At 30.6% G+C, this 12,500-nt stretch overlaps 1 protein-coding gene across 13 annotated transcripts in view; it reads right to left on the reverse strand.

Annotated features, from left to right (window-relative positions):
- Window positions 1–12,500, reverse strand: part of Patronin (calmodulin-regulated spectrin-associated protein patronin) — a 48,275-nt gene that overhangs the window by 31,509 nt on the left and 4,266 nt on the right. Inside the window, exon 1 of one of the 13 annotated variants that reach the window (XM_035880631.2) lies at window positions 9,324–10,238. The exons of the other annotated variants lie outside the window; for them this stretch is intronic. Coding sequence (XP_035736524.1) covers window positions 9,324–9,431 — 108 coding nt within the window. The 5' untranslated portion in view covers window positions 9,432–10,238. Of the gene's footprint in view, window positions 1–9,323; window positions 10,239–12,500 lie in introns of those variants that run through there. 13 annotated transcript variants of the gene reach the window in all.

Here is a 12,500-nt window from a genome sequence, read left to right on the forward strand (position 1 = left end):
TCGTCGTCGTCGTCGTCGTCGTCGTTGTCGTCGTTGTCTTTGTCGTCGTCCTTTTGAACTTCGTTGTTCTCGCAAGGAAGACGAGATTCACGAGGATGACCATGAGAATAATAAGGCACATCGCGAAGAAAGGAACGAACGAAGACTGATGTCTCAGTCTCTATAAGAAGCAGCACCCAACTGCTTTGCTCTAACTACTATACTGTTACTGCTACTGCTGTTGTTGCTGCTGTTGCTGCTGCTGTTGGCTACTAAGAAAGAACGTTCGCACTGTTTCGTATGTGGATCGCGGTCCACGCACCGACGGCCACGTTAACTATTTAACGTCGACTTCGTTAAGCGTCTTACACAACAAATTTTCAGACTTTCAGTAATAGAACGTGTTCCTTTTCCCCTTGGATCTTTCTTACACGTCCTACGTAACTCTTTCTCTCTCTTCTTTTTCATTTCAATTTTCTTCCATAATAACTTCATTGTCAATTAAGAACATTTTATGAGACATTATTTAAGAAAACGTCTCAATCGTTAATATCTTTTCACGTTCGGACAATACTGTATTATACAAATCTATTTATCCTAATGTTTAATAGAGTGTCATTCCTCTGATCTCTGTTAACCTCGATTTACAAGATTTAAAGATATAGATCTATATATATATATATCTTTTAATCGTCAATATTAATATATCGAGTTAATATTGTTTATATTAAAATAACTATTACGAATATGCGATTGGAATTTTTAATGTTATATCTTCTATGCGAATTAATATTTTATATATATATATATATATGTATATATAAAAATTTAAATGATAAATACGACGAATTTTCTTTCTTTCTCTTTTTTTTTTTTTCTTTGTTCTGAGAATGATCGAGAGTAGTTAAAAAGATCACGCAATAATCTACTACAAATAAGACGACGAAAGGGATCGCGATTGCTCTGGCTTCGCATACCTTCGATAGCTGCAAATACTTCTTTAAGCTTCGTTCACACCAAACGTGTATACATTTCTTCAGGTAAAACATTATGCGTATCTCCGAGGAAGCCGAAGAAGCCGCTTAACGGATATTATCGACTAATAGTAGTAGTAGTGGTGATGATGGTGATGGTGGTGATGGTGATGGTGATGGTGATGGTGGTGGTGGTGGTTGCTAGCTCGCATAATCCCTGCACGGACGCTAACTTCTATCGAAATCATATGCCGAGGTGAGCGCGTGCTTTACACACGAACCGTCTCGTATAATTTGCATATATAATGCGCTAATAATAAGATATATCGTTTCGCACACGATCCAGGAAGTACAAGTACCGGACGAGAGTTAAGTATCATCCTCATCCTTTCGAGATCGTTTAAGTCGAAAGAAAATGCGATTTCGAGTGTGAATTTATGAAAATTATTATGTCGATTACTTTGCTGATAAAAGAAGAAGAAGAAGAAAAAAAAAAGATTCATGTCGAGTGTCGCTTAACGATCCATTGATCAAATCTTTCCGTAAATACATACAATACAAAATTAGATCATTGTATTCTAAATGCATTAATTTAATACTATATACGTAAGCCTCGAGAACATTGACTAACTTTTTCCGTAGACTTAATTTTATTAAGAATAATTTTCTCTTTCTTTTCTTTCCTTTCTTTTTTTTTTTTTTTTCTAACGTACAATTAAATTTCTTTTAATTATATATATATATATATATATATATATATATATATATATATAACAAAAAAGAAAAAGAAAGAAATAAAAAAAAAAAAAAAAAAAAAAAAAAAAATACTTTCATAGAGAGCTCGCAAGATTTATAAGAAATTTTGGCAGGTTGAAAACACGTAGTAAATCTCGAAAGTAACATTCCAAGAATGCAAATAGAAAAGAGAAAGAGAGAAAGAGAGAAAGGGGTAAAAGGGAAGAACACAACACGTGCAAGCGGTTACACGCGAAAATAGCACAACAAATAAGATACGCACGCGGAAACGCATAGCTTTTGCAACATTCGCTGCACCCGCGCATTTTACACGTCCGATTAACGCTCAAAAGCGAACGCACGCATGGCATCTGGTGGCCTTTCGACTTTCTAATACTTTCATCATTCACCGATCTCACGACGAATTCAATGATCTTATACAACGCTAATTAAATATATATTAAACAAATTATTCTAAAAGATCTAATCAATGAAACAGAGTTCTGTCGAAATTTGTTACAATATCTACATATAATATAAATATATATATATATATATATATATATATATATATATAAATTATTATAAAAAAATTTAATCGATAAAGTACAAAATTTTAAGTCAGAAGTATAAATAATATCGATCTCGAATAGATCGAATAAGATAAATATATTGTTATAGAAAATTAATTGAAAATCGGAAGTAAGGAAGTTCGATCGAGAAATCGAAGGAACAAAATTAAAGGAAAAAGAAATTAAAAAAAAAAAAATATATATATATATATAAAATAAAATAATAAATAAATAAAAAAGGCGAACGAGTAAGTAATGTAAAAACCGAGTGAGCGGAAATTCCAAGCGATTCTTATCTGACGATTCTCGTTCTCCTTTTTCTTCTTTCCTTCCTCTTCTTCGTTGAACGCAATGATCGTTTAAAGTCAAGACCGTCTGACCATGTCCACTTCGTTAATTACAACGGTAGGTTAACGACCGAGTAACGTAGCATAGATGGATAGATAGATAGATAGATAGATAGATAGATAGATAGATAGATAGATAGATAAATTGCCATATGTTTTCACACAATATAGTATTTTGCAAAATTAAAAAAAAATGAAAAAAAATTTGTTTTATTAGCAATATCTTTGAATCGATCTATTAAAATTTATATCTAACATAAAAAGAGATCCGACAATTTTGAGGGTCATTGACCCAAAGAATTTACCATGGCAACCAACCAAATTGCACTTTGAATTTCTTCCCTGACATCTCTGTCGACGCCTATGCACGTTATTACGCATACCATTGATATATATATATATATATATATATGCACATAGGTATTTATGCACATTCGCCCGTCGGCCATTTAAACGGATCGCAAACCTATATATGCATACATACATATTAAGAGAGATTTGTTACGCAGCATGTAACTTCTTCCGTACATGTTAGCCCGTATAACATAATTGCTAATAGCCATTTGATCTTGGTTCGTTATCGATGTTGTTTTAAATAAAATTCAAGGAAAATTACAATTAAAAAAAAAAAAAAAAAGAAAAAAAAAGAAACAAAAAGAAAAAATAAAAAAGGACAATGATTTTACGATAAAGGAAGATAATCGAATAAATATATAATCATGCATAATTATTATATATCTGATCGAACATAAATTCTTTATCGAATAATCTCATTTCTCTTTTACTTAATATAAAATAATATATATATATATATATATATATATATATATATATATTAATGATACAATTGATTCGCTAAAAATTATCGAGTTAACGACACGATATACGATTGAAAAAAAAAAAAAAAAATAAAAAAAAAAATAAAAAAAAAATAGAAAAAGAAAAAGGAAATGATAGAGCAATAGAATATGATCGATATAAGAGAAAAAAAAAATGAAGAAGAGAGACAGAGAGGAGGATCTTGGGTACAACTCGTACATATTCTGTTCGTGATAAAAGAGACCTGCAGAGAGCCGTTTTAGCACTATATTTATATACTTCAAAGCTATTGGTCGGACCTATGAGACTGCAAAAGCGCATCATCGTTACGTTTCCTGATTTCGTGCTGACCTCGTTTCCTCTCCTTGTAATCTCGTGCACCCTGGAATGCAGTCTTTAAGATCGGTGAAATCTATTGAACGTTCTTCCGTCAAATTATTTTATTGCACCGTTGCACTCGACGTTATGTGTGCGTGCGTACGGTACATGCGCGTGCGCGCGCGCGTCTATGTGGATAAAAAAAGAAAAGAATGCAATTAACGATTGAAATGAAAAAAAAAAAAAAGAAAAGAAAAAAAAAGAAACAAAAAAAAATGATGATAATGATATAATACGCATCCTTGATCATTGTATGACTTTTTCATACGCTTTCTATACATTTTCTGTATTTTATTTTATCAATATATCGAACGTAATGATAAAAGAACATTATAATTATAATTACGAATAAAGTAAATAAAGGAGGACTGGATGAAGGGTGGTGTAGGGGAAGGAGGAGAGAGGAAAAAGTAAAAGAAGATATATTACTATTGTCGTCGATCAAAAAAAAAAAAAAAAGTGTATCTTGAATCGATCCGATTTCATAGACGTTAATTAACGTTAATTAACATTAATTAAGACAACCATTCCCATGATATCTCTTCTTATATGGTATCTGAAGTTTTTTTTTTATATTTTCACAGCCTAACACCAAGAGAGAATAATATGTTCGTCCCGCGACGAAGTGAAAAAGAGACGAGACAGAGATAGATAGATAGATAGATAGATAGATAGTTAGAGAGAGAAATTAATTCGTAAAATATTTCCGTCTAATGACGTGTTAGCTATACAAAATATCGCGAGCATGATTGTACATTTTTTTTGTTATCTTCCCCGCAATTTTTCTTTTTTCTTTTTTTCTTTATTCGTCAAATAAAATAAAAGTATATAAAACGGAAAAAATAATGATACCTTAGCCTTTTCTTTTTTCCCCCCGTCCAATGATAGCGATATCTAAACGATAATAATCACGTATAAATATTATACCATGTAAACGAAGGACTTTATTTTTTTTTTTATTTTTTTTTTTTTTAATCCCTATGCTTTAAGGGTGATAAGATTATCTATCGAATAAGTAACGCAGCTGAGTAAACAGAAAATCAAGAGACGCGAAAAACGTCATTTAATAAAATTTACGCTATGTTTATCAATTACTTAAGTTTATCAATTTTATAAAAAATAATTGTACTTTTGATAAACAGTTTAGGGAGAAAAAATGCAAATGAAAAGTAAAAGAAAAATACAGAAAAATACAGAAAAATACAGAAAAATACAGAAAAAAAATTAATATAAATATATATTTCGATTTGAACAATATAATAATGTGAACTCATACTTAATGCTTTCGAATATTTGTAAACAAACATTTATTTGTACAAATGATTATACAATTAAACCCGTAGTCTTTGTTTCTTTTATAACAGAGCTAATACGACGTACGTACATATGAATGATCAAACAATAGAGAGAGAGAGAGAGAGAGAGAGAGAGAGAGAGAGAGAGAGAGAGAGAGAGAGAGAGAGAGAGATACATAGCTAACATCGAGTAACAAGTGTAACTGCATACACGTGTGCATTCACGACGATGCAGCTCGGTTACAAATCTTTCGGTCGTTAGGAGAAGTCAGATGTGAGGAAGGGGGGCAGAGGAGGAGAGGGGGGGGGGTGAGAGATCGACGATGCATATTGCAACGTCGAGGGATAATTATTTATGAAGTAGAGAAGAAACACGAAGGCACGTATACTCCCAATGGAAAGTCGTTATTGCGGATAATAGTACTAATAAATCGTGAATAACTATGAAAGTGTGTGTGGTATGTGTATGTGTGTGTGTATGTGTGTCTACTTCTGAGCTTTAAACATTGAGATAAAGATAATACATTGTAAGAACACCCACTCTCACACCCACGCAAAACGCAGTTAAACTCGTCGATCGGTACAGGTAAAATCAAAAGTCGATTTTCACATTTCGATTTTGTTATTCATAATAAACTTATTAATTTCTTTTCTTTCTCAGAGAGAAAGAAAAAGAGAAAGAGAGAGAGAGTGAGTGAGAGAGAGAGAGAGAGAGAGAGAGAGAGAGAGAAGAGAGAAAAAAAAAAAGAAAATTTGAATTGATTATATTCTTATCATTGATTTTTTCATCGTAAAAAAAAGAAAACGATTGTTTCTAATAAGAAATATTTCTTGTAAAATATTTCTAAAATTAATGTTATCTTTTTTATTATAATATCTCGACTCTTTGGAGAAAAAAAAAAAAAAAATGAAAAAAGAAAATGAAAAAAAAAAAAAAAAGAAAAAAATATGGAGAAACTGAAACCGAGTCCCTTCTGATGTTAATTAAAAAAATGATTAAGGATATTCCTTATATTCATTAAATATATGCGTTCTTCGAATAGAAGAGAAAAGAAAATTGTATCGTAATTTTTCTTTCTTACATTTTTCTTTTTTCCTTGTTCTTTCTTTCTTTTTTTTCTCTTTTTTTTTTTTTTTTTTTTTTTTTTAATCTCTCTAATATACAGAACAACATAGTTCATTACTATAATTTATTCTAATTCAACGAATAATTTTCTATATAATATCTTTTCATTAACTCTACATGGATACTTTTTAATCGACTTAACGAAACAGAGCGAAACAAGAAAAAAAAAAAAAAAAAAAACCAAAATGACGAATATAAATAAAAATGATCATACATGATCGAGATAAAAATTCATTGAAAATATTAGCCTACGTGACACCATATAAGTACACGTTTGGTTTTCACGATTTCGATCCGCCTACGAAAAAATTCGACGTGAAAGTTTCTTTTCGATGCTTTATGAATATTTCTTTCCATTTCCTTTTCTTTTTTTTTTCCTCTCTCTTTCTTCTTAAACTGTCGACACATAACTAAATAAACACACGCACGATATACAAAGAAAACGTCGATTCGAAGATTCTCGCGAAGAGAGAAACATGATCGAAGAGAAGAAACATCTGTTAGGATCTAAGTATGTAACTATACTAGCTAGTAATAGAACACGTAGATTTGTATTAGAAGATCGAGACAAGAAGGAATTTCATTCTAAAAAAAAAAAAAAAAAAAAAAAAAAAAGAAAAAAGAAAAAAAAAATCTAGAATATAATACACGTGGGCCATGTACAGGGTGGGGCAAAAGTTTCTAAGCTTGTAATTTTATAATCTGGAAAAAAAAAAAAAGAAAAAAAGAAAAAAAAGAAAAAGAAAACAAATGTATTGATTTCTAAAAATCTTAGCCCAGCCTGTAGAACAGACTATTAGTTACAAATGTAAAACGATAAAGCGAATTACAAAGGAGATAGATAACAGTTATAAACTAGGTAATAGTTATAAAAGGTTTTCGTGGACAGTTACTTTTAGTTCTGTTTTTCGAGTAGGTAGCTGATCGTCATACCAAACCTACGCTATTTCGACAATGCCTATGGAATACAAACTGAAAGGAAGCGAACTGGCTACGTGAGTAAAACGTATATGCGTATGTGTATTCTGCAGTGTATGTGATTATCCTGTCAATTAAGTTCTGCTTAGAAGTCGACGACGTTGAGAAAAATGATTTCGAAACTAACGGGTGCTTAATATATAAAAAAAAAAAAAAAAAAAAAAGATAAAAAAAAACCGAACGTGATATTGTTCGATCGACGATTAGTGCATTAAATACCTGAAGAAAATAATTAAACGCATACAAAAAAGATATAGGGGAAAAAAAAATTCCCAGACTTATAGTTTTATAATCCGATAAAAAAAAATAAATGAAACATTGTCCTTAATGAAAAAAAAAATTTTTGAAAAGAATAAGTTCATTTTTAATATCATCCTATAGTTATCATCCTATATTATTATATCGCACGAATCGCAGGAGTTACGTTGAAAAGTTTTGAACAATTTGCTTTTAAATTAAATATAAAATTAATTCTAATGAAATCTAATTAAATCGCATGATTGTTAATTCTAACAAATAAGAAAATAGCTGAGATAAATGATCTATCCCAGAGCTGATTGTTCTGATAGACGAGAGCGAAATCGTGTCCTTGACATTATTTTACTTCGTGACTGGATCCAGCATCCAGCATCCAACATCTAACGACGACGACGACGACGACGACGACAACAACAACGACAACGACAACGACAACGACAACGACAACGACAACGACAACGACAACGACAACGACAACGACAACGACAACGACAACGACAACGACAACGACAATAAATCTATCGGCGAAGCTATTTCCTTCTACTACCATAGTATATATGTATGTATGTATGTATGTATATAATATATATATATTATCTCGTTGAGAGAACTCGTCTCACTAAAACACTTGCATCTATACGATATATCGATCACCTCTAACGTCATTTCTAATGTCCCCCTACTTTTCATATCTATTACGAAGATCGCATGAATGAATATACAACCCAGATACATTTGTCGATTTTAAATGACTATTTATTATTTATAACTTATTTATTAAATTACTAAATGTTATAAATACTAAACATTTTTTTTTCTTTTTTTTTTTATTAACGCAAATCGAATGCTACGAAAATTACGTTAATAGTAATATTTTTAGATTTCTTTCTTGGAGATAATTAAAAAAAAAAAAAGAAAAAATACTAACGGTACATTTTTCAATTAAGAACAAAATCTAATATAAATATATTTATGCCGATAATAAATTCGAATAACAGAGAATTCAATTAATTAAACTAACGACGGAATCTTGATACACTAATCAATAACTTACGTTAAACGTACGTATAAATCTTCTTCTTCTTTTTTTTTTTTCCATTGTTTTGTTCTCTCTAACATTTATAAAACAAAATACGTATAATTTCTTTAATCGAAATCAAAATCAAACAATTAACAGACTATATTTAATTATTTCTAACATTATTCTCGTTCATATTTATCTCCATACGTCCATCCATCCATCCATCCATCCATCCATCCATCCATCCATCCATCCATCCATCCACCCATCCATCCATCCATCCATCCATTAGTATTACAATCTAGGCTTTGTTCTCAGTCTTCTTCAAGAGTTCGCATCTCCGTTGATCGTTTGCAATATAATCAATCCACAACTTTTCTTCCTAAAGTTTTCACAAGGTAATTGAGTTTCTACGATGTTAGTTTATCAGTTCAATATTCAACCCCTATTAGTCATCATTTTTACGATAAGCAGGGTATGATATTGTAGATATATTCTCTATCCTCGAACTCACAAGAAAAAAATTCATTTGCGTTTAATAGACAAATAATTATATTAAAGAAAAAAGAAAAATTACATTTTCATTACAAATTAAAATGATGATGATAATTAATAATAATAATAATAATAATAATAATAATAATAATAATAATAATAATAATAATAATAATAATAATAATAATAATAATAATACAATTTATCGTCGAAAGAGCACCGAATAAAATAATTACGTTTTTCTTCCGCATTGCGATGTTAAATTTCTCCATCTCTTTTTATTTCTCTCTCTTTCTATGTGTCTCTTTTTCTCTAAAGAGAAATAATATGTAAGTTAAGAACTTACGTAAATGGTAGTGACCGTCGCATTTCTAATCATGTCTCTGACGTCGTCCATCTCTCTTCTGGATGCTCCAGGCGTCGTAGTCGGCGCCAGCATCACTTCACTCGCCATATCTTCTAATCTTCTAATGTATCTTCTTTTATCTTAATATATATATATATATATGTATATATATATAACACTTAATATCACCGTAACACAATACACAAAATAATGATGATAATAATAATAATAATATATGTGATAAAAATTAATAAGAAAAGTTTACGATTGGATTTCACTTGGAAATCATCATTTCCATTACGAGTTTCACGTTCTTCGTAAACTTGCATACCGACTAACATACTTATTCCTGCCTCTTGTATTTACCATCTTACTTCTTCGAGAGTCAATATACGATTGTCACAATGTTTAAAATGAGACATTGATAGTCGTACAATTTTGCTTGCGAGTAATAACATGCGGCTCTATCTCTCTCTCTCTCTCTCTCTCTCTCTCTCTTTCTCTCTCTTTTTGTTTACATATCATTCTTTCTCTCTCTCTCTCTCTCACTCTCTCTCTCTCTCTATTTTTTTATCGTGGCACTGTTCCAACACCAAGTCAAATGCAAAATTCTCGGAACTTTTCTAAAAGGACGATAAAGGAACACACGTAGGGACACACGTAAACACAATATATTTTCAAATTAAAACATACGTAATAAATATAAATTATTATGTCCTTTTTTAACACGTTAAAAAGAACGAAGAAAAAAAAATACACAGAGGGAGAAAGAGAGAGAGAGAGAGAGGGCGGGGGGAAGGGGGAGAGATTTCACATGAATATCCTTGAAAAATATTGTTCCACGAGGTATAACAAAAATTCACTAAACTCTTTGCACTATTTGATTCCCATTATAATTCTCAAATGACAATTATCCTGGAAAGATGCACAAGAATGATTGAGAAGGATAAAAAAAATGAAAAAAAATGAAAAAAAATGGAAAAAAAAAAGAAAAAAAAAAAAGAAAAGGAAAGAAAAAAAATAATCAATTAAAAGATGTTAACTAACGTTTAATAACTATAGAATAGTTCTCGCTCGACGTTTGAGAGAATACTAGAAGCGAAACGCAACCTTCGTTCGTCGTTCGTTCGTTCTTTCTCTATCTTTATCTATACTTCCTCTCATTCTCTCTCACACAGACACGCACACACATACACACTCTCTCTCTTTCTCTCTCTCGCGGGGTCGCATGAGTCAGCTGCTTTGCTACGTATCATCGTCTCTTTCTAACTCATTCTATATGTGTATGTGAATGTGTGTATCTATGCACATGAGAAAAGGTAGGGAAAACCAACACGAAAAGGAGAAGAGAGGAGGAGGAGGAGGAGGAGGAGGAGGAGGAGGAGGAGGAGGATAAGAGGAAAAAGGAGAGATAGAGAAACAGGGAAAGAGAAGAGGAGGAGGAGGAGGAGGAGGAGGAGGTGGAGGAGAGACACTATGATTCTCTTTCCCTCCGTGTAATCTTGAAACCAGAATACGAACTTTCGACGAGACAACTCGGAGACGATTCTCCTCTTTTTCTTCCTTCTTTCTTCTTCTTCTTCTTTCTTCTTTCTTCTTCTTTTTCCTCTACTCTTATCTTTTATTTATTTTTTTTTTTTTTTTTTTTTCCTTAAGATCTTATCGTTCAATGAAACGAGACACAGAGAATGAGACGTAATTTTTTTTATTCCCAAACGTACGTACGCTAATTTCTATTAATTATTTTTCAATGTTTTTATTAATCATTATAAATTACTAATCATAATAAAAGTTGAATTTTCACATATGTAGAAAAAAAATTATTATTCAAATCAAGTGTAAAAAAAAAAAAAAAAAAAAAAATTGTATACAGATATGAATGAATATTATCATTAAATTATATTCTAATATGATTATGATAAGAAATGATAGAATAAAAATTTATCAAAAAGTATAATTAAAATCTAATCACATACATACATACATACATGCATATATACATACACATATACATATATATATATGTATAAAATGATATTTCGTTATAATTGATATACTTTTCCTAGCTAGAATAAATAACAAAAGGGAAATAAAAAAAATCGATCATTCTTTAACGATCGTGTGAAAAATCGTAATAATTAATCGTTATCGTGCAATGATCCTATGAGAATGTTAGAGAAAGTTTAACAAAGAAAAGTTTAACAAAAAGTAAGAATGGAAAGCTCTTGATTTCTTTTTCATAGTGTGTGTGTGTGTGTCTGTGTGTGTGTATGTATATTTCCTCGCGACAACTAAACGTCCAGTTATGCGGCACAACAATTTTTATTCTTATCCGTGCGAACGCAGGATTCACGAGGCGACTTTGGTTGGCCTCTCTTCTTTCTTTTATACTACTACGAAACATGTCTTTCGTTGTATAACAATGATAATTACAGTCACGATCCTCCCTGACGACGTTTTCCTTTCGTTATACCAGCCAATTGCATTAATTATGAACTAGATGATGCACGAAACGACGTTTATTCTGTGGAATCAGACACTACTCACATGTTTCTTTAATTTTTATTTTATTTTTATTTATTCATTTATTTATTTTTTTTTTTTTCTCTCAAATTATTTATATCTATACACATCTTGTGTATTAATCAATTTTTATTTTTTTTTTGTTTTTTACTTTTTTTTTTTTTGTTCCCACTTATTATTTAACGAGATGTCAATCGATGTAATATATAGATAATCGTTTCTACTTCTGCAAATAGCATGAGTATTACGAACTGAATAAGTTTATTCCATAGAGAGTATATTATTAATGAGAGTCTTCGTATGTATTGAAATTATTTACGTCATGAATTAATAGATATTTTATTATTTTATTTTATTTTATTTTATTTTATTTCGTTTTTTTTTTTCTTATTCTTAATTTGTTCATACAGAATCGATATAATTGTAATATTGCAAATCGAAGATATCTTTAAATGAAATAATAGTAAATGACATAAATAACGATTAACTTATTTTATTCGTATAATCTAGACACTTTAAAAGATTACTTGATCTTTCTCGATCACGATCTAACTCTGATCTAGGTTTAGACTAGGTTTAGATCGTCTTCAATTCCTGCATTTCCGAGAAAGCACGACACGAAGTAATAGCCTGAGAGTGTGGGTCACGAGCACG

Source organism: Vespa mandarinia, chromosome 19 (genome assembly GCF_050613455.1).
Source record: "Vespa mandarinia isolate Hongniang chromosome 19, ASM5061345v1, whole genome shotgun sequence".
NCBI classification, from domain to species: Eukaryota; Metazoa; Arthropoda; class Insecta; order Hymenoptera; family Vespidae; genus Vespa; species Vespa mandarinia.